Source organism: Siphateles boraxobius, unplaced genomic scaffold, assembly GCF_051911475.1.
Source record: "Siphateles boraxobius isolate OS27281-9 unplaced genomic scaffold, OSU_SipBor_1 13, whole genome shotgun sequence".
Classification (NCBI taxonomy): Eukaryota; Metazoa; Chordata; class Actinopteri; order Cypriniformes; family Leuciscidae; genus Siphateles; species Siphateles boraxobius.
Genome location: NW_027508733.1, coordinates 20760120 through 20786197, shown reverse-complemented (window position 1 = coordinate 20786197; position 26078 = coordinate 20760120). Strand labels below are relative to the sequence as shown.

At 37.7% G+C, this 26078-nt stretch overlaps 1 protein-coding gene across 1 annotated transcript; it reads right to left on the bottom strand.

Annotated features, from left to right (window-relative positions):
- Nucleotides 1–1871: 1871 nt before the first annotated feature.
- On the bottom strand, nucleotides 1872–26078 carry fgf22 (fibroblast growth factor 22). Its single transcript, XM_077226438.1, has 3 exons — nucleotides 25145–26078; nucleotides 5874–5977; nucleotides 1872–4016 (listed from the first exon to the last, which is right to left on the bottom strand). The coding sequence occupies exons 1-3, from the start codon at nucleotides 25479–25481 to the stop codon at nucleotides 3822–3824; spliced, it is 636 nt and encodes a 211-aa protein (XP_077082553.1). The 5' UTR covers nucleotides 25482–26078; the 3' UTR covers nucleotides 1872–3821.

Sequence of the window (26078 nt, the reverse complement as noted above, 5' to 3'; positions counted from 1 at the left end):
GCTGCCAAAAGATCACTCCGGTCTCTCTGGCGAGCGAACTGACAGGACAGTAGACCAACAATGATAATTACAGGCTCCTCTTTATGTTTCTTTCTGTGTCTTTCAAGCAAAAAAAAATGGCATAAACAGACACTCTGCACTACAGCCTGAATTCCTGGGCTGTAGCACAGGGAGAGAGAAAGGAAGAAAGGTAAAGTGCTTTTATTCTTTAGATGACGAAGAGAGTAGATTAAAGGAGGATATAACATTTCTGCATGACAGAAAGTTGGTGTCTCTATAAAGCTTTGCTTTCATGTACATTTATACTAAATAGTATCTTAAAGCGAATACCCTCTTTTTTTGTTTTTAAGCATGTTGTGAATTTTTTTTTATGATGAAATATCTACAGGGCTTAAAATAAAGGGCAGCTCTAGGAACCCATAGATTCCTGAAAAACATCAACGTCACTTCCAGGAACCCATCAAAAAGGAAAAGTTTTGAGGTACTTTAAATATATTTTGAAGATAGTTGAGCACTAAATATGAAATTTGAGATCCGAGGGACGTAAAAATTCTTAGATGTTCTTTAAAAGGTTCCTCTAGTCTGACGGTCAAATATACGTTCATTTAGACATTATAGGTCCAACAAAGAATCCTATATTAAGAACCTTTTTTTGGCTGTTTCCCAGAGAGCAACATAGTGTCGGCCCAGATCCGGCTCACATCTGGTACGCTTTCATGGTCACCTGTTAGTCACCGTCTTCACTACATGTCCCATCATCCTCTCCGGCTCACACCTGCACCTACTTCACAATTACCCGCACCTGCCAGCGATCATCATCACTCACCATGTCCAGCTGTTGTCTTCCTATTTCATCTGTGTATTTAATTTCCTCATGGTTCTCTGTTCACTGTCGGTTCTTGTCAACACTGAGTTGTAGTTTTTGTACATTTCTGTTACATTAAATTCCTGTTATCACTTCATCCTGTCGTCAGAGTCTGTTTCGACGTGCCTCACGCAGCCAAAAGCGTGACATACGCATGGAATGAACATGTACCAGACGTGGCCCGGATCTGGGCCGACACTATGTTGCTGTCTGGAGTTGACCTACATGTTTTTGTGGGAGATTAAAAATATTCTTGATGTTGCATTATAGGTTCTTCAGATCTTCAGTTTCTGAACTCTGAGCACAAGAACATAAACGTTTTTCAAGAACTAGCAAATAAATGTTCCTTGTGCAATTATTATCAGCCTGAAAAACCCTCCAAGATCCTTTAGCCTTTTAAATTGCGTGATTTTTCTTATGAATAGAGCTTTTTACTGTTGTCCAAGATCCGTGAGGTTTTGTTGGATCATTATGTCAGTAGTAGTAGCATTAAGGATTTTTGTTGCCATTAAACCTGCAAATAAGACAAGAATCAATGAGGCTAATAAACCACAGCACTCTTGTAACGTTATATATGCGCAAATACCGCAGCATACACCATTAGTTTCATATCCTTGTTCAAACACATATAACTATACAAAATGTCAACCAACATTTCACACAGTGAATAAAATCCTTTTACTTTTTTGACTAACAGGCGAGATGGGCATAGAAGTCTCCGGAGCTTTTTAGCGACTGCCAGCAACAGGTGAAAGCAGACCCCTGTTTTGACTCAAACAGATGAAGCTTCCATTAGCGCGGCTAGAATTCCGCCTTTTTGGAAGGCATCTTGGACTTTCTGTCACGGCTAACCACTCAGCAGCTGATGCTGATCATTAGTAGGCAGAACATGCAGTTGTGGTCGATGGAACGTGGAGGGAGCCAGATTGTCACCGATACATGGAGCAGACTGCAGTTGCGAAGGACAAAACATAGACAATAACATCACAACCGAACAGTGGAGTTCAAAAGGTCGAAATATATTAAGTGTTCTATTTTGCGACAAGTTGTGGAAAAAAAAATGTTAATGTGACAGTAAGAACACATCGACATAAAAACATCTTTTCAGAGCGTTACATAAAGTCTGTTATGCTAAAAGTTGATCTGAGTACTGAATCTGTTTGCATTTGTTTGACTTTTTGTCTATGATGTGGACTCATGTAACCAATTAGTTGTATGTTCCCTTCCCAGTGCATGTTGGCAGTGAAATATGTTAATTTCAGTGAAATGTGTTATGCTTTCATACTGATACTGTAGTTTCCAAATTCATAGCTGCATCCGAAATCGTATACTTCCCTACTCCCTATAGGCGAAAAACAGTATGTGACAAGAGTATGAATTCACAATACTCATAAAACAGTAGGCAAAAAGTACTCGGATGACCTACTTCTTCCGGTGAGATTCTGAAGTATGCATAGGATGGATGAGGCCACGGGAGAGGATTTATGAATGGAGGTGATGCGATGCAACGGGCGCTGGTAGGTCACATGATAATGACAACATGATGGTGGATGTAGTAGGCTACGTCCGGATTACATTCATAATACACATATTCATAGGCCTACTATCGAGAACGTACCTTTTTAGCGGTCCTGAAGTAATTACTAAATCAAAATTACCTACAAGATAGTAGCTATGCGATTTCAGACGCACCCCATGTTTCAAGATGGAACAGTCTTGTGAACTGTTAAAATAATAATAACTAAACAACTGTTGTGATGTCCAACCCAGTCTCATGAAAGAAACTTGCCTGTGGCAATATTTCTGCAAAATGATATTACGTTGCTTTTTGTGCGTATCGCAGCATTTTCTTAGTGAAATAGTACCAAAAGTCCGTAGCAAAAAGTTTTCGCCAGAACAAACGAACACGACTGTCGACATTCCCAGCTGCATGTATCACGGCATTTTGGAAATAAAATGTGAAATGAGTGGCTCGGCAGTTCGGAATTTATTTGTCAAGTGAGTGGCACTAAAAGTTGAATTATCTATTTTAAAATGAAGAAAACATACACTAAATCCTACCGACAGTGTAAGCAAATGCAAGTTGTAATATATTTAATGTAATTCATTCATGTGATGGCAAAGGTGAGCATCATTACTCGTCTTCAGTGTCACATAATCCTTCAGAAATAATATGCTGATTTGCTGCTCAAGAAACATTTCTGTTTATTATAGGCTAAATGTTGAACACCGGTGTGGTGCTTAATATTTTGTGAATTTTTAATTAATGGAAAGTTAATTCATTTGAAATGGAAAAATCTTTAAAAGCCTTTACTGTCACTTTTGATCAATTTAATGTGTCCTTTCTGAATAAAATTATCAACATCTTTAAAAAAACATTGACTGACCCCATGCTTTTGAACAGTAGTAAGCTTACAGTAGCCTAGGCTGTCATTAAAATAAATGAGTCTACAAACCATGAAGTAAATATGATGAAAGCTTTTTGAGTGTTTCTTTGTCTTAAGAAAAAAGACGTTTTCTGAAAAGTATTTTAATAGAGATAATAAAATACCCCATAAATCATCAGTTCTATGAAATAAGATAGAAGCTCCAATTATAGTGTTAATTTCAGCCGGAAACTGGAGTAAATTGTAAAGGTTTTGCAAAACTGTAGGTAGAGGAACATTTTTCCAGTAAGACTGGGTTGGTGATCTCTATCAGAAATCTGCCATACAAATAGATGCAGTAAATATCTAGTTAACTCAACAACAACATTAATACATAACCTGTACATCATATTGACAGCATTGCTTTGAACATTACTGGGTCTTAAGCTGAGCCAGAAGACAGAGTAATAAGTTAATGTACTGTGCGACAGTACTCAGAAAAACAAAACAGACAAACAAGAACTTAATAACATTTAATAAGTCCCCATCAGATGCAGATGGCACAGCATTGCTCATGAGGAAGAGTCCAGCTATGTGGGCAGCATAGGGAGGAAATGAGTAGATGGGTGTCTCCGTCTAGCTTTGTGTCCTCTGCGGGGTTTCCCTCGGCCGTTCAGCGACACGAACATCTGCCTCCCCCTGTGCTTCCAGCGCAGGGAGGCATAGGTGTTATAGCCGTTCTCTTCGATGCGCTCTTTGAACTTGCAGCTGGGGTTGTATCTGACCTGAAATTAGTCAAATTAAGATTGCAGGATGAGTTACTTGTTGACAGCATCAAAATATGTACTGTAGTTTAAGACATGCAGTTATTATTATTATTATTATTTTACGCAGTCCTTGTTTTAGTTGTCCTTTGACAGAAATATTCTTTATAATTGGGCAAAATTTCATCATGTTATTTTTTATTAATTAAAATAGTTTTTTTCTTTAGAGGACTAAAATGGTATGTAATTTAATTGATTAAAATCTGCAAATCTGCTGATTGACCTAGTCACTGGATTTGCCCTGTGTTTTTAGTAGCAAGAGGTCCTTTTTATTAAGACAGTCCCATATGGCAAAAAAAAAAAGTAAAATTATCTGGACATAATAGATTTCAAATATATGCTAAATATATGTTTACAGAAGTGCAGAAATTATATATATATATAGGCCAATATATATTTCCTTAACATAGTATTTAGCAATTTTTTGCCTTAGCCAAGTTTTAGATGAAATATATCTTTAATTTGAAAAATAAAAATTATATACTGTATATGTATAAAAATATTTGCAACCTTGAGTTTTATGTATATATATATACATAAAACTCAAGGTTGCAAATATTTTTCAAAATCTATATTATATTTTTTTTCAGGTCTGTAACCACCCCCTAGTGAAAAATAAATATACCAAAATGTGTTTAAAATACATTTATTTTATGCTAAGTATACTACAAATACAATTACATATTTGTGTACTTAATATACACTGCACTTGTACTTTAAGTAACTTGTTATACTTAAAGTCTGCCAAATTGGAACAACTAATTTTGTTACCCGAAAGTATACTGTGGTTCAACCAAAGATATTTGATTGTGCTAAAATGGAACTATACTACAAGTATACTTTAGATACACTTCAAATAGTATCTTGCATTTAAAGACTGATATTATACAGTGATAATACTATCCATAATAATAATGACATTAAAACACATGTTAGGCTTAGTATTGAGAAATGTGCATTGTGCAATAAAGAATTACTCTAAATGAAGTTTAATTATAATATTTATATCAGTAAGTCTCAAGCGATTTGTCAGTAAATATGTTAATGCTTTGTACTATACTTAATGTGAAATAAATGTATTTTGGTAGTTTTTTTTTCAGGAAAAAAACTGTCCTATGTAAATCTGAGAGTGAGTAATGTTCCAAACATCCCATTGTGTACTCGTTACGCATTTATATTTATTTCAACCAGTCAGTCATTGTAAATCACCCATCACCGTCTCGCATGGTCTCAAAAGCTGCCTGACGAAGCCAAAAGAGCTTTGCCACTCTGCCACAGCTGGATAAAGCTATTAACTTGAAAAGGACAAAAAGGATGATGACAATAACACTTAGAGTACCGATCGAGATAGCTTTAACCTACAGTCCGATAAGATCACTGTGGAATGAGTGAATGTGACTAATAATCATTCAAAAGAGTAAGAAAAGAAGGGTGCGTAGGCCTCCAGTGATTCCCAAGGTTTGTCATGTTTACTCTGGGGATCTGAGGACAGATATAGCCATCTGTAAGCCATCTTATCATGGCTGGGTGACAGATTGCCAGGGTGAGATTTCTCAGAGTGCAGTTAAAACGCACCATGCAATGGGGCGTCTTCATTAAACAAGTCACAAACAACTGTCTGGTGGCACGCACTAACTTCACAAAAACAGTAAGAGACCGCAAATTCCTGTAGTGACCTAGTCTGAGTTAAATTACGGTATTAAAAGTCCAGATATCAATTGCTGGATATTCACTGGATGACCCATGTTTCAAACGTCTGTGATTCACAAAAACGCTAATACTAAAAGATTCTGAAACACTGTCATTTGATGTACCTACCGATCCAAAGAGTGTTCCCTTTTTGGACATAGCTAAGTACAGGCCGGTGCTGACAGATTTGATGGCGACAACTCCCACACTGACAGATCGGATTTCCATCAGACCTGAGGAGGGGAAAAAGGAACAGAAGTCTGGTTTAGAAAGGGCGAGTTTCTCCATCAAAAGCCACTCTATCATTACTGATTAGAACACCAGGCATCTATATTGCCAAGGGATGGGTTTTTTTCACTCCCAGGACAAGAAAAAACAGGACACACTACAATAGGCCAGTTTGAATGATGATCTTTGTGTAACCCCGAAGAACAACCTTTCCAGACATGTTTAAAAAAAAAACTAATGTGGCATTTATGGCATAATGAACGAAGGTGTAGAAAACAACAAAATGCTAGATTGATGTTATGGCCAGTTTTGGGGGTAACATGTTACGTATAAAAACATAACTTTATATGTATATAAGTTGCGAGTAAACTAACGCATTTATTTTTTACAAATACAACTGATTTCAGATGTACATGCCAGTTGTAGCCGACAAAATAGTTAGATTTTTGTTTTAGGTTGATCAATGCATGTCTTTTCTGTTGGTTGCTCACAAGAATGACAAAATAGTAAACAATTTTGGTCAAAGATTGGTCAAAGATTATGTTGCATAAAAAAACACTTTAGATTGGTATTACACAATGTGTTTACACATGCAAACTATAGGTCAAGTGAATAAACATTTTCAACCCCGACTCATGAGATTTAGCCACTTTTTAAGTGTGCAATGTAAGAATTTTTGTGATCAGTATGAAACTGTATGATTTGTATATACCTGTATATGGCTTGAATGACAAACTCTTTCCAATCTCTCTCTAAAAACAAGTATTAAGCTTAATCCGTAACCCACCCCAAAACATACACCTCAGTTGGGCGAGAGCAGAACGTACGAAAACGTACAAATGAGGTCTTAAGAATGTATATGAATTTGCAACAAATCAAAATAGTTGCAAATTGTCACGAGTTTGAGTTGACATTTTTTTGTCTTTTTGTCACAGTCTAAAGAAAGATGTTTTAGACAGAGTAAGGGGCCATTCACTAAATGCATTTTTTCATTCCACTGCTGTTTTCCCATTATTTTTCAGTTTCTATGTATTTTTCAACGTGCGCTCAATGGATGTCTCTTACAAACATTTCACCTATATGATTATATCTAAAGCAATATTTTTTTTAATGATCTGGTCATTTAGTTTCAGATTGATTATGGTAGGATGTCCATCAAGCAAAGTTCTTCTAATGCTGTTTTTGCTCTGAATCTTTTTGTCATGACAATAGGACAGATTGTTTTGGAGATGACCTGAGATCGTCCTGAAAGTCTGTGAAAAAGACTTGAATGCTTTCTGAGAGTGTTCCTCTCCATTACATCACATACTTCTTAATGTCTGATTTTATCTCTCCAGAGCATCCATGACTTTTTTAAGGCTCATAAAAAGTAGCTTAAAAGGGGGAAAAAGACAAAACGCTGCAAACCATTTGGTGTCAGCTGGGTGCCTCTCTATAATACTGCGAGGGGAAACGGTGCAGACAAATCAGCTGTTGGCTTTGGACTGTAAACACTGTAACACATCAAGGTGCTGAATGAGATGTTGACCTAGTGCCAGTTGGGAAATGAACACAAAAAAAACACAGGAAGGCAGTTCTGTCGAACACATGTGTTACAGGTGGCAGACCGAAGAAATTGGGTTTGGGATCCTGGTTAAAGCTTTTCAGCTGTGACTGAATAAACCCTCGCCGTCAGGTTTGAGCAGGTGTAATCATTTCTCAACAGACATTTCTTCCAGTTTAAACTCATTGACTAATTATTGTCCACAACTATGTGGCACTTTCTGGGATGAATGTACTTGTTGAATTATACATGTTTTATTATGATAAAAAACACTGTTCTATCAGAAAATGGTAGCTTGGAAAATGGAACAGAAAATGTAGTGATAGAGTATGTAGTGATATGTCATTTCCAATGGGTTTGGAAAATAAATCACTGACACTGAAAAGATGGAAGATACTGCACCAACTTAATGTCCCTATAACAACCATCTTTTATGTATTTTTCATGTATTTTTGTGGTAAACTCTAAAAGCAAAAATCAAAAACAATCTTGTTTGATCAAAAAATCAAAACAAGTCTTCCCATGCTTGCATATATATAGATATATAATATGCAAGCACGGAATGACTTGTTTGATTTTTGCTTTTACCACAAATATCCATATGAAAGATGTTTGTTATATAGGGACATTAAGTTGGTGCAGTATCTTCCATCTTATCAGTGTCAGTCATTTAATTTTTTTTAATCTAATGTGTGTATAATATATATATATATACACACACACACATTAGATTTAAAAAAAAAAATTATAGAATTTATTTGGCAGATGCTTTTATCCAAAGCAATTTACAATGTATTATATATATGCATTATAAGAATCAAATGCAATAAATGTAATTTAAATGTAACAACTTAGAAAATGCTAGAAAAAATAGATAATAAATAATAATAAAAATGAAAAGAAATTCACTTGGCAAGCATGAGAAGTCTAGTACAGTTGGCATAACATCTTTCTTCATATATGGGTAACATAGTCCATCATAAGGACATGCTGATAGATCATTCAGGTATACAGCTGCCACCTCATTCAATAATGTTTGTGCTTTGAAGGTCAATATGTTATTTCCTTTCCTTGTTTACAAACATGGTAGCTTTGGTGATGGACGCGTGCAAACAGCTCATAAGACATCCAGCCAGTCTGCCAAATGATTGGAGCTCACATTGAGTTTATGAGCAACTGTCGAGTCAAATGAAAAGCACCGGTGTCTGAAGTAAGAGCAGTTTCAACTCATTTTCATTATAGCTGCTCAAAGGTGTGAGTCAAGTCCAGTTCAGGAAAACTTCCTATATAAAGAACTGATTCAGAGTGGTTTTATTTACTGCACAAAAAACGTATCTTTCTAAAACAGGAAAAGACAAAAAAGCATCAAATTGTCATATAAATTACACTTTGTTGAATAAAAGTTGATACATCAATTCTTTACCATTATTTGAACCAGCCTCAGCTGAACCACAGTTGAGAAAATCCAATGGATATTCTGTGCAGATTTGTCCAGGTGAAATTATTAAAGTTCTTGACGCATGACCAAACACCTGTAGAGCCAAGTTGTACCTTTATTAATCTTTATTCCCTTTGAAAAGGTCCTCTATTGTGTCCTAAGCTCAAGGTCTGTGAAGTGCTCAAGGAATAAAAATTTTCATGAAAATGCCCAGTCCAACAGAACCTAAAAACCTTGAAAGAAATAAAGTACTGCAAAGGTCAAACTTTACAATGCAACCATAGTCCAAATCTCGAAATAGAGATTTGAGACCTATATCAGTGAAGTAATATGGCAATTTTATTGTGTAGTTAAAGGGATAGTTCTCCCAAAAAATTTAATTCTGTCATTAATTACTCACCCTAAGTTCGTTTCAAACCCGAAAGACTTTTGTTCATCTTAAACATCTAAGTTCTCTGAAAAGACTTGCTCACTTTATTAAGAACAGATTTAGGCTTTTATTCTTTTTGAAAGTGTCAGTTGCGTAGCGGTCAATAAAGGGACAGAAATCTCTCAGATTTCCCCAAAAAGATCTTCATTTGTGTTCCGAAGATGAACGAAAGTCTTGCAGGTTTGGAACGACAAAGGTGAGTAATTGATGTGAGAATTTTCTTCTTCTTTTTATTGTGCTTTTTTTCCAATATTATTTTTTTACATCTTAATGAAAGAATTGTGCAAAATGCCAGTGAGTTTTGTAGGTGAGAATAATTTCAGTTAAATAGCATCGAGTTTGTTTTTTTATCTCATATTCGGGAAACTCGCTTGACCTTTGACATGTTTTGCCCGGAGATGGCAATAAGCTGCTTGAACTATTACAAGCAAAATCTTCATTTCTACAGACTTAGTCAAGTGTTGACTACCCATTCTTCCCATCTCACATGTAACGTCTGAAAGCCCTTTGCCCAGTCTTTTTACTCTTTCACTTTTGCCTTAATCTCCCACCCTTTACTTTCTGGAAGTGAGCCCATCTTCAGATCATTCAGCCCTTTTTGACATTGAAAGCAAATCATTTAAAAAAGAAAAAGAAAAAAAAAAAGCAGGAAGGAGATTCCTAAAAGCGATTCCTTTGTCAGAATTATCGTCGGGTGAGAGGAGCAGAAGGAGGAGTTGGTGGAGAACGCGGGATGTAGATGCTGGTAATAAGGAAAGCAAGGGCGGAGGTCAGGAGGTTCCTAAAATTATGTTTCCTTCAACTGGCCCTTTGCTCCCAAAAGGCCTTTGTTACCTACCTGAGATTTGGAAGCTGACAAGGTCTCATTAATGACCCGGCTTTTGTCACACAGAGCAAAGTTCCACCCACATCAATTAAAAGAGAAGGAAGGGGTCGACAGGGTGAAAGATGGAGCTAAGTTTCTCCTGCGAACTCCCTCCCTTACGTGCTTTTTAAAGAGGGTCTTTAATTTCCCAGGTTGGCCCCTCCAGCAGCCCTCTCTGGCCTGTCGCCCCTTCGGGTGAAAGCCTGGGAATCTCTTGTGTCCAACTGGGTGCTTGTAGTTGATTGACGTACCTTTTCAATTTTTTCACAGTTTGCTTTCTTCCTTTAGAGGGTCCTGATGTTGTTTTTTCTCCTTTTCTTTCCTAACCCTTTTCAGATCACAACCTTTTCATGCTGGGTCCTTATTGCTGTGCCTAATGGCCGTGACCAGCACCTTTGATCAGATCAGCCTCCTCCTAGGTGCTCTTGAGCCCAATGAACTCTAGGCCAGTGTGTGTGTGGGATGAGCGTTCAGGCCGTGAGCCCACCCTAGTCACCTCTGCTTTAAACAGCTTGTGTTTCAAGTATGCGGGAAACCGCTCTGCCCTACTTTTGGACCATGTTACAGTCAAAATCGAATTTTCACCAAACACTGGTGCCCTGGGTAAAGAGGCTATCATCTGATGCTATTCCTAGTCCTAGATGGACATTTTCCATACTGAATTTGACAAAAAATGTATGAAATTTTTGTTTAAACGAATGCAGCCAATTGGGGAATATAAACGAGACTTCGGGTAATTTCATAATGGTTTTATTATACTGGTGTCTAGATATGTTTTGGGTCCGTCATTGGATTCAAGTTTAAAGTTTATTTTGGGTTTTCAGTTGGGTTCAAGTAATTTCATAATGGTTTTAATCCGAAAATGTATGTTTATGGTATAAACTAACATTTTACAACTTGTCCTGGCATGAAGCTCCACATTGACCACAGGTGTGTTCAAACAACTTCACTTGTATGCAGAAACGGCTTCAGCGGGGTTGTTAAATTTATGAGATAATTAACAGCTGAATGATCCTAAAAGTATTCCAGTGAGAAGCTGAGAAGCTCCAGCCTGTGTTTACGGACATGCGTCATAACTATACGAAGTCTCCAAAGGTTACAGGCTATGACACACGTCTCCTCTACACTCACAAACCTCTTCTACACTGCTACTCTTTCACTTCTGGAAAACCCCTCCATCCATACACACCACACATATACAGTACATATAATGGCAGATTGTCAAAATGACCCTGTAACCTTAATGGAACTGTCTTAGTATACTAATATAACTTGTCTATGCTCCAGTATTTAGCGCAATTTTCCACCTTGGCTTCATATTACTATATATTATTCAAATTACGTAAGTCTGTCAAGGCGTTAAAGTCTATAGTAATGATTCCCATGTCTTATTTAGATCCCATGACACCCTACACAGCCATAAACATAACTTATAGTTGTTATTGATGTAATAAATGTGTACAGCTAAGCTGTTTATAATAACGGTTTCCAAGCTCCCTCTAAGCTGAATGTGTGGAAAAAAGCTAGACATTTCTTGACATTTTCAACACTAAATAAACGGACGCCGTTTTAACTGCAAGTCAATTGATTTTATGTATGAAACTGAATGTATGAGAAGTTACTGATTATTTCACAAGATAAAGGGCTTTTAAGTTTAAACAAACTAGTTATTTTTGAGAAAAATCTGAACCTCTTGATAACTTAGCAATATTTAAAATATATCGTGGCTCTTAAAATTTACATACGGTGTCTAAAAATGTCTAAATATTATGATAGTTACAGAATATCCAAATTGTTTGAGATGTTTTGTTTGGAAAGTGTATTTGGGTAAAAAATAAAATTAAGTTTTTTGGGGGCCGAAGAAATGCATAACAAATATACACCGTTTTTTGCCATTTAGAAGCAGGACAATGGTTTGTTCAGATGTACTCGCATGCCTTTTGGTCTGTTCTTACTGCGAAAATGGTGAAAGGGATGAAAGAAACAACAAGAGTGCAAAGAAAGGACGTGGCTGAGGCGATTCATTGCCTGGCCTGATTTCTCTCTTCGTTCCCACATTCTTGCCATCTCCAGGGGGTGGGGTGGTGTGTGTTAAACTACGCTGGCTTTGATAACATCAGTCTTTCTCATCCTATTAGTCTGCTATCCATTGCACCAGAGGTCTGCGTGTGAGGTAAACATGCTCTTTTTCACAATTAAATTGGTCGTTAAATAGAGATTTTTTCAGCAATAATAAGCCTGAACAAGATGCGCAGTGATCTTGGTACAGTTTTAGAGAACCAAGCGTAGAGAACAAGAGTAGAGAACCGCACAATACCTTTTTTTCCTAGTTATAAACACTTTTCCTAAGATTCTCACAGAGTTTTAATGGCCGATATCAAAATTGATACTTTTTTGCCTGAATAAATTTAAAATAAAATACTAAAATCAATTGTTTGAAATTCAATAGTGAATTTTGGCATCACAGCTTAATAAAATAGTTATAAAAAAAAAATATATATATATATATATATACTAAATATATATATATATATATACTATTCATTTTGAGATTTGCTAAATATTTCATTTAACAGTGTTGCGAAATATATTTTGCAACATTATGAATTATTAGTGTTTTTAAAAATATCAGTGATACAGATAAATAAAAATAATTCTAAATTATCGGTATATAATATACCTCACACCTGCTAATGCAGCACACATGCACCTATCTACTGGGATATACAGTAATATGGACTATAATATTGACATATTTCAGACAACATGAACAAAAGCATACAGGAACTCATGCTCCAATTCCTTTAAAAGTTGATGAAATCTGCACCATGTTTTAAAAATAAAATCAAATAAAAATATTTTTGACCAGGTCACACACATAGTTAAATAACTCTGCCAAGCATTTACTGTCCAGTCTCATAAATGTCCATTAGCTGTAATGTGAAACATCTGTTTCAGACTAGGTCTTTACTTCTCGCCATGTGTTTCATAGGGCTCCAGTATAATAAAGTGCATGTCATATTCACTCAAGCTTTACTGAATAAAATAAAGAATAAAAAAGAATATTCTATTCCATGCACCAAATGGTCATGGTTCGAAAATGCCATTTATCCTTGATACTGAAACTGATCTACAGTACTTTAACCCAAATACTGAAGACGATACTTATTCCAACACACACACACACACACACACACACACACACACACACACACACACACACACACACACACACACACACACACACACACACACACACACACACACACACACACACACACACACACACACACACACACACACACACTTTTATACACACACAAGTTATTTTTCTCTATTTATTCGTATATTGAAATTTGCATTGTTGGAGAATGCACCAATAATACTAATTCTGGCTAACTTCTATAACTATATTGTCTAAATACATAAAAAATTAAACACTAAAATCAACTATTTTAAATGGTACATCATACAGTATGGAACTTTTACAATATGAAAAATATGAAAATAGAACGGATATTCATTATGAGATTTGAGAAACATTACAGTGCAGACTACAAATTACAATGCAGTGTTAATAAGTTAGTATTGTTTTTTTTTTTAAGGTGAAATTTAAATTAATGTTAGATGACTGGAAAGGTCATACAAATCTTAAATTATGGGTTATAAATATTTACCATTAAATATCCAATATCGAACGATAACCGATATGGTACCGATATAGTGTGCATCCCTAGGCGGTCCTTATACAGAAGCCGTTCAGTTGCTATTGTGTCGGCAAGTTAGGATGTGCAAATTTGAACCACAAGCATCGAGGCACTTTAACTCAGTTGAGAGTCCATTATCACACTCATTTGCCAGGGTTGCACACTTGGGTGACGTTCCCTCTCACACAATTCAGAGCTGTTACAGTTTCAGGGGCCTGCCCTTGGCCTCGTTTTGCTATTATGGCTCGCTGAATGCAAGCTCTTGGGATTAGCCAGGTCCTTCAAAGGCCATTAGAGCCAGTGACAGGTATCCCATTACCCCCCGCACACAGAGAGACGGCCCAGGTGAGAGGCACAGAGGCCAGGAAGGAGAGCTGGGGTCAGACGGGGACAAAGCGAGACTCAGCTAGGGCCCCAAGTTTCTTTCTGTCAGTTTGTCTGCCTTGTCAAATTTACAGACAGCTCTTTCTGTCACTAACCGGTTCCTTTAACACTGTAGAAATGTTTCATTTTTGTACAGTAAATGTGTGAAGTTTGTGACTGAAAGGTTGAAAGACGCATAAAAGAGATACAAATATTGAGCACTTTGGTGGACTTTAAGCCTGGATTTGAATTTATATTGAATAGCACTACTTTATTTATACATATTCAACTTATTACAGTTGCACAAATGACTAAATTTGTGCAAATCTATTGGCTCATTGAATTCAAATGACTGATCTGTCTGGGGCGAACTAGCTAAATCACTTTTTTTCACATTTTTACATGTGTATGGTAAAAATGTGTTCAAAACACTGATATCGAGATTTAGAAATGAGACTCAGAGATAAGAGATTCTCACAAGGCACAGGAAGTCTTTCATTAGTCAATTACTGTCCCAGATAAAGAGGCCACTTCCAGAGTCAATGGATCCAGGGTCGGAGGCCAAATTACATCATCAACCCCAAAAACAAGATCCCAGAATGTCCGATTTACTCACTGTATGGCCCACAAAGCCCACTGAGACACTTCAATGTTCATCCCGCCAAAATTTCTCACAGAAAATGTTTCTTCTTTTCCTACAGTGTGTTGTTTAACTGCACACCCAGATTTATTCACATGTTTTTAACTGGTTGATACTTAATAGAAGTGGAATAAATTTTCAAGTGCAATAAGATTAAATGGACTCGTATTTTAAGCAAATTCTCATTTTTTTTATTATCTTGTTTCAATGTAAGGTGTCTATAACTGCACTGGTGGTCGCAAACTAGTGGCCAGACCTTCAACAAGAATGATTTCTATTGCTCCTAAAGGCTGAATAGTACATATCTGGCTTCTTTCTCATGTGAAACCAAACCCTCAGGATGGTTCCCTTGCTAGCGTTTTTTCTCATTGAAAAAACTAGCAGACAATCACCCACCCACTAAGAGTTTTAGCATGCCGGAGGGCAAGCGGTGCCTCTGTCGTGAGGACTGAGAAGGCGCAAGAGGTTAACAAAGACATGGTCTGGTGTGTCTGGTCTTATGAGGTACTAAAAGGCGTGAGGTGGCACAGAAAGAAAGCAGGACCCCATAAATAGGCTTTTCTTTAATCAAGGAGAGGGTGTACAGCAGTGCCTCCAAATCACGCATCACTTCCTGTGCCAGCAAGCGGGTAGACATCAATGGCCCGTATAGATAGTTACAAGAAGATTCAAGGGCTATTTTGTGACTCAAGGCTTCTGTTGTTTTCTGCAGCCAGCACTATCAAAAGGCCCAGGATTAAGGCTGAGGTCATTGTTGAAATGTGGTTAATTGCACCAAGTTGCATGAGAGGAGAACCGTGCACCTGCCAAAATGCAGATGCAGTTGTCCTGACTAAAATCAGGCTTGGGGACGAGAGCATACCACCTCACCCCTGCAAATAAGTATAGGGCTTAATTCAAACAAAGCTATGGTTTAACATCTCCAGAACCTATATGAATCTAGAGGGCTTAAAGAAACAGTTCACTTCAGAATTAAAACTTCCTGATAATTTACTCACCCCCACGTCATCAGATATCTTCAGTCGTATAGAAATTAAGGTTTTTGAGGAAAACTTTCCAGGATTTTTCTGGAACAGTTTAAAGGTCCAGATTGCAGTTTCAATGCAACTGCAAAGGGCTCTACACAATCCCAGCCAAGGAATAAGGGTCTTATCTAGCGGCACGATCTGTCATTTTCTAAAAGATAAATAAATATATAGATACTTTTTAACCACAAATGCTCGTCTTGCACTAGCACTGCGATATGCCATGCATTACGTAGTCACGTTGAAAGGTCACGCGTGTTCTGGTTCAAAAAGGTAGGGTAGGGCGAAAACCTCCACCTCATTTTCCCCTCCAACTTTCCCCATTGTCACGCATGACCTTTCAACGTGATTCAAATGCGTGGCGCAAGACAAGCATTTGTGGTTAAAAAGTATAATGTTCAATTTTTTTAGAAAATGACGATCGTTTCGCTAGATAAAACCCTTATTCCTCGGCAGGGATCATGAAGCCCTTTGAAGCTCCATTGAAACTGCAATTTGGACCTTCAAACCGTTGTACCCCATTGAAGTCCACTATATGGATAAACATTCTGGAATGTTTTCTTGGATGACATGGGGGTGAGTAAATTATCAGGAAATTTTAATTCTGAAGTGAACTAATCCTTTAATACCTGTTGTCACACAGAACAATTACCATAATCTAGCACACATTTACACCATTACATCACGCGTTCAAGTCTCATTAGACAAATTACTTAACCTAAAAATAGCAACGGAGTTACAAAGGTTGTGTTGCGGTGACAACAGAAGAGAAGGTAGTACTTGAAACAAGGCCGACTGAGCATAGACAAGGAGTTCCACTTGGTCAATCCGAAGCAGGGTGTTTTTTCATGGCTGGAGCTCACTGTGTTTCAAAGCACTGAAATGAGACGGACCGAAAAGGAAGTTGACAGGCAGCACAAAGGGGCAATCAGCTTCTTGTCAGATCTGTCAAATCACTCAGCTAGCGAGAGAGGCCTTGACCTTAACACTATCCTCCATGGGGGATTTCTGGCCCTTGTCCACTCAACCTTGGTCTGGAACTTTCTGATCGAAGCACACCTGAAACTTCGCAACTGATATCAGCAGCACAGAGAGTTAAGACAACATCTCCCCTTGTTCCAAAGAGCTTTAACATCAGACTTAGCATCAGTTGGTGTTGAGCTCTCTAAATAAACTAAATGCCACTTTTCGATATTGTGATAATTTCTTAAAAGCACTAGAATTTTAGAGCACTAGAATCATTTCACAAAATGAAAATATAAAATGTAAGTACATTACTCAAAATGAAGACAGTCTGTCTGGTTGTCAAACTTTGTGGAACATGTTTAAAGGAATAGTTCAGCCAAAAATGAAATTTATCCCATAATTTATTCACCCTGAAGCCATCCTAGGTGTATATGACTCTTCTTTCAGCCGAAAAAAACCGGAGTTAAATTAAATAATTATATTTTAAATTATAAATAACTAATAATAACAATAATTTAAAATGTACAGTTCAGAAGTGAGTCAAATATTGATTCAGTAACTGCTCTGATAAACTCTTTAGTGAAACAAAAACACACAAAGAATAATTTCATAAGAGTAATTTGTTCATGAATTGGACAACACACTGTATGTCTTTATTTTACTAAAAATAACAGTCTAATTTGTAAAGTGTGGTTTGGCCATGATTAGTCATGCAGAAAGAAGAATAAATACATAAACATACAGTGAGCTCTGCTATGTGTTAACTTGCAGATGAAGGATCACATAATTGACAAACAGCATACATCCTGAAAATGTTGATTCAGCTAATTGGCCACACGGGAAACTAAAGCGATATTGAAGAGCGTTTGTGAAAATATGCAATTTTTTTTTGAATCTCAATTGGATGATAATAGGGCAAGACAACAAGGAAAATGCGTCAGTAAACTGAAACTGAGATAATGATTCTGTCTTGACAGTGTTTTGATGATGGCAGTGGCATATCGGTTACAGAGGTAGTGTGCTTACCAAAAGGTTGGTGGAAGGTAGTGTGAACTTGAAATGAAGAAGCCAACTTTGAGATACAATAAATCATTATTATCACTTCAATCGCTGCTGAAAACTGATTCAAGTTTTAATAGCCAAATCAAATCCTAGAGGCTATATAAACTGAGTGAGCAAACACACACAAATTCAGTTTACACCATGGGGCAACTGTGTGCTTATGGCTTAATGTGTTGAATGGGCTAATTGACAATGCCCTTATATGTCATTTCAGGACCGCACATTTCAGCACATCATGATTACTTTACATCTTTAGGTGGCGAGATAAAGCTGTTGAAACATTCAGAGCATGTTGGCCTTCATAGTGGCCCGCCTTTTGTTGTTGTCCTATGTCTGATTTCATGCAAACAAGCTGATTATGATAAGGTATGGAAAGAGTTTCTAAATCTCACATACACTGTTTAACATCTGGTTTAGATCAAAAGCTGTCCGGAGAATTGTACCGTCTTATCACATAAAACAAAGCTGATAAAACTTTGTAACTATCAATTACACTACTGTTCAAAAGTTTAGGGTCGGTTTTTGAAAGAAGTCTCTTATAATCACCACGGCTGCATTTATTTGATCAAAAATACAGTAAAAAATAGTTATATTGTACATGATCACATGATCCTTCAGAAATCATTCTAAAATTGTGCACCACACTTCCAAACATAAGACCGGTATACACAAACTTTTAATTTCATACTAAAAAGTTTTATATCTTGGGAATTTTTTAATCAAAAGCTGATTTATAAATCAAAAGCTGCCAAAATCCATTGTCACATTACTTATAACAAAGCACAATATTAAATGAATTAACATATCTATGGTAGAAAGTAGTTTAGATTATGCGATCAAAGTCTTTCAGTGGTAGCCATAGGATTCCTCATGCAGATGAAGGGTGGGACTGTTCTTAGTGACTCACTCATTTTATTGCTGTTTTTTTACAACTCAATCAGCTGTATATAAGTGTAAAGACGTGCACTAGGTGTGTCACATTCTTATCGTGCCATATTTTATAAGGAGTTTCCTTTAGATTTTAGGTCTGATTAGAAATTTGAGCTTGCAACACATAAGAGACCATTCTATTCACTTCAATTATTCATGTATCATTAATATTAATAGACAAGTGATAAATAACATCAATTATCATCACAGAACAAATTTCTGTGTATCATTTCAGACTAAGAGAAATCAGTTTAATAAGCCTGCATTTCGACTTCTGATATTTATCCCAAAATGGCAGGTTTGGACATTAATGTTACCACAATATATTTATATATACTGTGACTGGCAAAGAATGTGTAAATCTCAAATTGTTATAAATGCATGCATGGGAATCCCACAGTAGTCGCTCAGAGTCTCCAAGATACACCATCTGGGTTAACCTAAGCTTGAAGTTGAACAGCTTTAATCAAAAGGTCAATTCAGAACGACTACAATCCCAAGAGGGCTCTCCAATTTGCCGCTGCCTAGTGCCTGAACCTAGTCACAATGAGACCGAGTCTGTCTGTCTGTTTAATTTCGCCTCAGAGCCAAGAGAGGTGGACTGTGTTGGCTTTGGCAGATGTTAGTCAGCATATGGCACTGCATGATTTAGCCAAGCTGTGGGTTCCCAACTGATCTAATTAATACTTGTTTTACATCCCTCACAAAAAGTTATAATAATAATAACAGTGCTAATGACTTCTCATTCAGGAAAAAATGGTCTCGGGTCAATTTTCTGCAAACATTACCATTTTGCTAGCGAAGATGAGAGAAGCGGAGCAATACCCTTTGAACCATGAGACTGCCTGTCAGTAATTGCACCGCTGGGTATATAGAGTGCTCAACCTTTAAATGAAAATATATATTGCATTAGTTGAGTCATCATAAGACTAGGCCCAGTTTTATGTTGTTATCGTTGGCTGTTTTTGTAATATCATCAGAGATTACCAGATTCAAACTGACACTCTGTGACTCAATAAGTACATTTACATGCGCTTTAAAGGTTTGATTTCCATCAGGCTAAAGCATGATTTAGAATGATTAGGCTAAAGAATGATTTGTCATTTTAAAATGTCATATAAGCATTTCAGTCTGACTGAAATCATACCAGTTGGATTTTTCCAAAGTAATGGACTTAGATAATGCGATTATAGCCTTGTGGTTGTGTGCATAAGACAGAGGTGATGTGCAACCTTAATTTAATCCTTAAATATTTGAATACACGTATACTTGCACACAATAAAAAAGTAATATTGTCCATATTCTTGCTATGAATGAAGCACAGCTCACACAGAAGTCACTTTCAAACCAAGCAGCTTTCTGTTGAATAAGTGTCGCAAATTCTACCAGCTTGAACTCTGAATGGGGAAAGCTTTCGCCCTCATGAGAATTTCCAGATTTTGTATATTCCTATTAGCCATTGTAGTATTACTGCTTGCTCGTTCCTACGGTCCACTGCCGATTCAACCATTCAGCAAAGGCTTTTAAAGTACTTTTACTCAGCTTCTTTGCACATAGCAGCACACTACTAATTGTGTAACAGAGGCCAGCTAGTAAGAGTTGTGCATGTAAACCTCACTTCCACCTCAAAGACTGTGGTCTTTAGCATCCTTATTAGCGCGACCACAAAGAGTGGGGCGAGTAGGACCTGAGGGGTTACATTTGTGCCGTGACCCAGATGGGAGTGAGGTTTAGGGGGGTGAGTGTAACAGAGGCCAGCTAGTGAGAGCGTTGCATGTAAACCTCACTCCCCTGATCTCAGTCTCTAGTGCAGAGACTGTGGTCTTTAGCATCCTTGTATAGCGCCAACCTCCTATGCCGGAGACCCGGGTTCAAAGCTTGCAAAGAGTGGGGCGAGTAGGACCTGAGGGGTTACAATTGCAAAATGTCTTTTTGTCCATTCATGACATAAAAAATGGCCTTTGGAAAGAGAAGAGGTTAGAGAAATTAGGACATTTTAGTTCTACCAGTTTTTGTCTTTTTCACTTTCCCAGGGCCCAAAACACCTGGCAAGAGTAGGATTTTAAGCCTTTTCTCACTAAACTCTGGACCACTGTCCATCGGAAGGATTAAAAAGGCAGGATTTGTAGGATTTTCTTTTTTTTTCCTGGCACCAAAATCTCCAAGAGGCCCCTACAGGCTAAATGTAAGCAACATTCCCAGACTTTCCAGAAGCGTCTGGAATCACCTAGCACCCATGTGCTCTTACCACTTAAACTGTCACAAACCAGGAGCTTCACTACTATACTTATGAAAGGTCCTTAGTGGAGTACATGCCCTCTCACTCTTTAACAAATTAGTTTGAGGCAACCAAGTTCTTTAATGTATCATCATATTTAAATACTTCTAGAGGACTGTTAATTAATTTTATGAATTCAGCTGTCTGTAATCAAACAACATTTTGTAATTCTTTGGTTTTCTAATAAAACACAGATATGGTGATATAATATAATATTGTGAATTTATTTTCACCTCCCATGAATTCTCCAGCATTCAGTGGTGCACAATCTTTCCTCTGTAGCCTCTAGGCGTCCATGAACTGACAGTCTCTCTTTTTGAAATATGTTTTAAATAATTCCACAATATATTCAGAACGGGTGGATGATTTTCTTCCCGTGACTCGGGTCCAAGCTCAACACACCTATGAAATCACGGCAAGGGAAAACTGTAACATCTAAAGCAAGATGCAGAAAAGTGAGGGGAAACTTGGTAAACATGACACAACTCTTGTAAATACAGCTGAAATGGAAGAAGGAGAACGAGAGAAAATGAGAAACAGAGGGAAAGGCCTGGCAAACTGCAAAGTGGCCATATTTTAGCAAAAGTGACTTTTCTGATTATGCCTGTCGCATGACTTTATTTCCTTAAGCACAGTGTTGTTGCCTGGACTCAAGTCAAGCGTTTGATGTCCTCAACCACATACGCCCTAGACTTCAACAGTGTTCTTTTTAAAGCCAAATGTTAAGGGGAAAAAAAGATTTAAGCTGGTTTTAAGTACCTGCATCACGAAAAGTGTACAAGAAAACAACCTTGGCTAAGGTGAAATCCTTAAACAGAATGGACACAAAACATTGGATAAAGCTTGATCTACTTTCTTACTCACCAACCCACTTTAGTTATCAAGTGGTGGTTGATGGTTACAGTCTTTGCCTTTGAAGTCTGATTGACATTTCCATTCTTCTTCTTTCTCATGCCTTTTAGAGAAAACTTGTACATTTACTATATTTGTTACTATAGTTAGAAAAACATTATACCTAAAGAAACTTACAATATTCATTTCATGGATAGCTTGCCTTGAGCAAAATGAACTAATTTGCTAAATTGAAGGCCATTATTGATAGAGTAGCAGGTGAAACTCACACTAGTGTATGGGTCTTCACAAAGTTTGGCTGGGTAGCTTGTTAGCCCTCACTGGTAGATTGTGAAACTACACCATTATGTGTGAAAAATACATTTCCATTGACAGGTGAGGCAAGCAACATATCAATAGTAAATATTTCATTATACTGTAGTAGACAATTTGCCATGCACAATCCAATTTTTGGAGGGCTTGTAAAACCATGAAATTGACTAATTTTTTCTTGTTTGCTCCTTTTAATGTCAAGCACAGGCAGTATAGTTGCTAGCATAGGGATTGAGACTGTGTCTGTTTTTGTACTGCCAACAGTCAATAAGCACTGTCATGTGCACTACTACCACCCTTCATTTGCACTCAACTGTGAAATAATAGTCAAATCAGCTTGTTTAGTTTGCATTAGGCGGCCATTAACTCTGAAAGATGAGAATCTTATTGTAGTTGATTGACATCAATCTACTTTGAATCCTGAAACCTCAAAGTACTTGCTCCATTCAGCACCTGGACAAAAACAAGTTTCAGGAATTGGAGCCAAAGCAAGGCTAGTTTGTGGCCCGTTAAGCTTTAAAATCATTTGCACAATTATGCAAGACATTTCCTCCAGGTCATGTTGTTTAATTTTGTCCTGGCTCAAACAGTGCTATCTAAAATTATTTTGCTAACAAATTAAACTTGAGCAATCTTCCAAACATGCTGTTATTAGCCCTTTAACAGCCCTTTAAAGGAATCCTCAGCATGTAAATTTGTGAATTAAGTATGGAAACTCTCAAACGTACTATAAATGTGTGTTGTTTCAATGCGCAAATGCAATAATATCCCCTGCATCCTTTTACCTCTCAATCTATCTTTCAGTCCTTTTCATCGAAGCCTCTTCTCTCAGCTGTTCCAGTCTGCAGTTCACTGGGATTGATACAATATTTTCCTACCTCAATTAGCCAAGGGCCCGTTGACTTATTCCAACTGTTTTTGCACCTGAGAGTTTGGGAGCGAAAGTTGGAAAAAGTGAGAGGGAGAGTCAGTGCAGGGCTGTTTGGGCAACGCAGCAGTGTTGACGGACGCTGAGGGCTAAGCAGAGGACAAGGTGGACAGCAGCAAAGCAACACCAACAAGATCAATGTAAAACAAAGTTCTGATTCTGAGTTTACTGAATGAAGTCATGATACCTGTATTCCAAAGCCCTTTTGTAGTGAAAATCTAAAATGTCCTCTAATGTGAAACCTGAAAGCAAGTAAAGGCAATATAGAGAAATTCTGCACGGCTAATTAATGCAGGATATCTGTCTGTGAAGGAGACCCTCTTTGCTAAAAAGGACCTTCATTTAGGGACAGGAAATGAGAGGATGGTAAGTAAATGCACAAGAAAATTGCTTCTGAGGGCTCTACAATTTCACCCAGCTGTATTAAGCACAAGCATCCTAGCTGATCTGAGACAGCCGTGGAGAGCAGAAACTCATAAACAAATGTCATGCAACAGTTAAGATCTGCACAGTGGCAGAGCAGTTAAAGCAACTTTCCTGGAAAAAAGTCTGACTCACTCTGTTTTGCAACAACACACACATACACAACAACCAGGGTCAACCCACCATGACACACACCAGTTAAATACCAAATTGAAATGAACGGAAAGCCACTGCTAAACCTTGACACATGATGACATAACGTAAAACTCCAGCTGAAACAAGTGTAAAGATAATGGAACCAAATTAGGAGGTAGGGGAGAAGTGATTTGTAAGGAGCATGGGATGACCCTGATGACAGGCACATCTGGAGGATTTATCAGTGTATAAATCTGCCAACTTTCTACAAACTACACCTGCTTTTTTTTTTAAATGTGCATACACCTACAATGTTCAGTTGGGCCAAAATAGTAAAAGTTAAGAAAAAAAAGGTTCAGACGTTCCCTGGGGCTTTACCCTTAAAGGGACATCTTTGCAACTTATTTAGCCCTTAAATGTTAATGGCAGAACCTTAAGCGTATATATTAATACATACTCTAAAGTACTAATATGCACCTCTTAGAGGTACAAAGTCGTCCCTTTAAGGGTACTGCACCATTGACAAGCTTTTGTATCCCTAAAAGTAAAGTTTTTGCACTTTTTTTCTGAAAGTGTGCAGAATGTTTTAAGATTCTAAAAACAAAACACTTATATTGAACATATGTATGATAATATGAAACTGTACTTGAAACTGCAAACAAAATATACAGTTGTGATTACATTTTCCATCTTAAAAATTAAGGAGGACTTGATGTTCAGTTTTGACAAATCCTCTCCTGTTCAACTGATCAGCTATATTTAAATATAGAAGTCAGTTTCTTCAGAGTAAAAAATAAAACAGGTAACTTATATACATAAAAATTAAGACAAAGTCACAAATGTGGGATATAAAGTCACAATAACAAGAAGTCACAAGTAACAAGAAATTTTCACATTGTGAAATATTAAGTATAGCAAGATAAGATATGTTGAAATTAGGAGATATAAAGCTACAATCATGAGAGATAAAGTCACAATTACTTTTTTCTTATTAAACTCTGAGGCGGAGACAGACTTTTATATTTCAAATTGCTGTAATTTGCGGGCCAATATAAGGGCCTTCCCATTCCCATGAAGTGTTTTGCGTATTACAAATCCTACCTAGCAACACCTTTGTACATGCTCGTAATAAAAAAGTCTGCGCCTAAAAGCAAAGGACTAAAAGAGCCATAAAACTCAAATGATAAGAGAGTCAATGGAAGATCATATGACCAACTGAGCACGACTCCCTTTCTGCAGAACACATGCATGCAGAAAAACATTGTGTCTACTCACTGTCAGCGTAATTCTTCCGACGGGTGCCATCCACCTTGCCCGTCTTGTCGATGCAGAGAAAGAACTTGTTGGCAGAATAGAGGCGTCGTAGGCGAACATCACCCTCTAAGTGGTTGTAGCTGCGTGTGTGCCGCTCCAGAGTCCAAGAGCAGTTTGTGCCCTGAGCCAGCACATGAAGAGGGTCATGCCCCAGTCCAGGTGGGCAACCTCCAAGAACAGAGCAAGCCCGAAAGAGCAAGGTCAGGCATACCAGGGAAAAAGGATAAGAAGGGAGGGCTGAGCCAGAAAAGGTGAGGTCGAAGTGGAGACCAGCGGTAGTAGGTGTCCATTTGCACATGATGGGTCAGACTCCCAAGGTGCACCTTGCACAAGTAGTCGGCATGATGCTGGTCTTTGCTGAGTGCTCTGCCTCACGCAGACCCCTTTAGCAGGAACATGAGAAGAGATGGTAAAAGTTCTTTGAAAAAGAAAATGGTCTTGTAACTAGCTGTCTTCTGGTTTTGTTCTTCAGAGTGATGAATGAAAACTCTGCAATTCCATCCTGAAGAAACGTCTCGGTCTTGTTAGATTGTCCTGGAGCATTCACATCCCTCAGTCCAACCTGACTGAGTTGCAGGAGCCTGTGTCCTGTGCGATGGCTGCACCTTGCAGGGCTCTCCTCTCAGCCAGAGGCAGAGCAAGGTGAAATGAGAGGCTGCCTGACCCGTGCCTGTGAATGAGCTGAGCTGAGTGGAATGAGTGTGTGTCTATGTGTGTGTGTGTGTGTGAGAGAGAGAGAAAGATTCAAAGAGACTACAGAGAGAAAGAGAAGGAGAGGATATGATAGAGGTGGCAGTGAGAGCAAGTCTGACGGACTGAACAAGGCAGTAAAGCTGTAAATGGGTGTCTTTCTTTCTCTCACTCTCTGTGTCTTGCTGTCTGCCTGCTCTTTGGT

What these genes read in the sequence shown, in the direction of transcription:
- fgf22 (XM_077226438.1), bottom strand. Translation starts at nt 25,481, where the DNA reads ATGTGCAAATGGACACCTACTACCGCTGGTCTCCACTTCGACCTCACC. An exon ending in TCGGAAGAATTACGCTGACA is followed by an intron (nt 5,978 to 25,144) that starts GTGAGTAGACAC and finishes TCCCCTCCTCAG; the next exon opens with GTCTGATGGAAATCCGATCT. An exon ending in AGGGAACACTCTTTGGATCG is followed by an intron (nt 4,017 to 5,873) that starts GTAGGTACATCA and finishes GACTAATTTCAG; the next exon opens with GTCAGATACAACCCCAGCTG.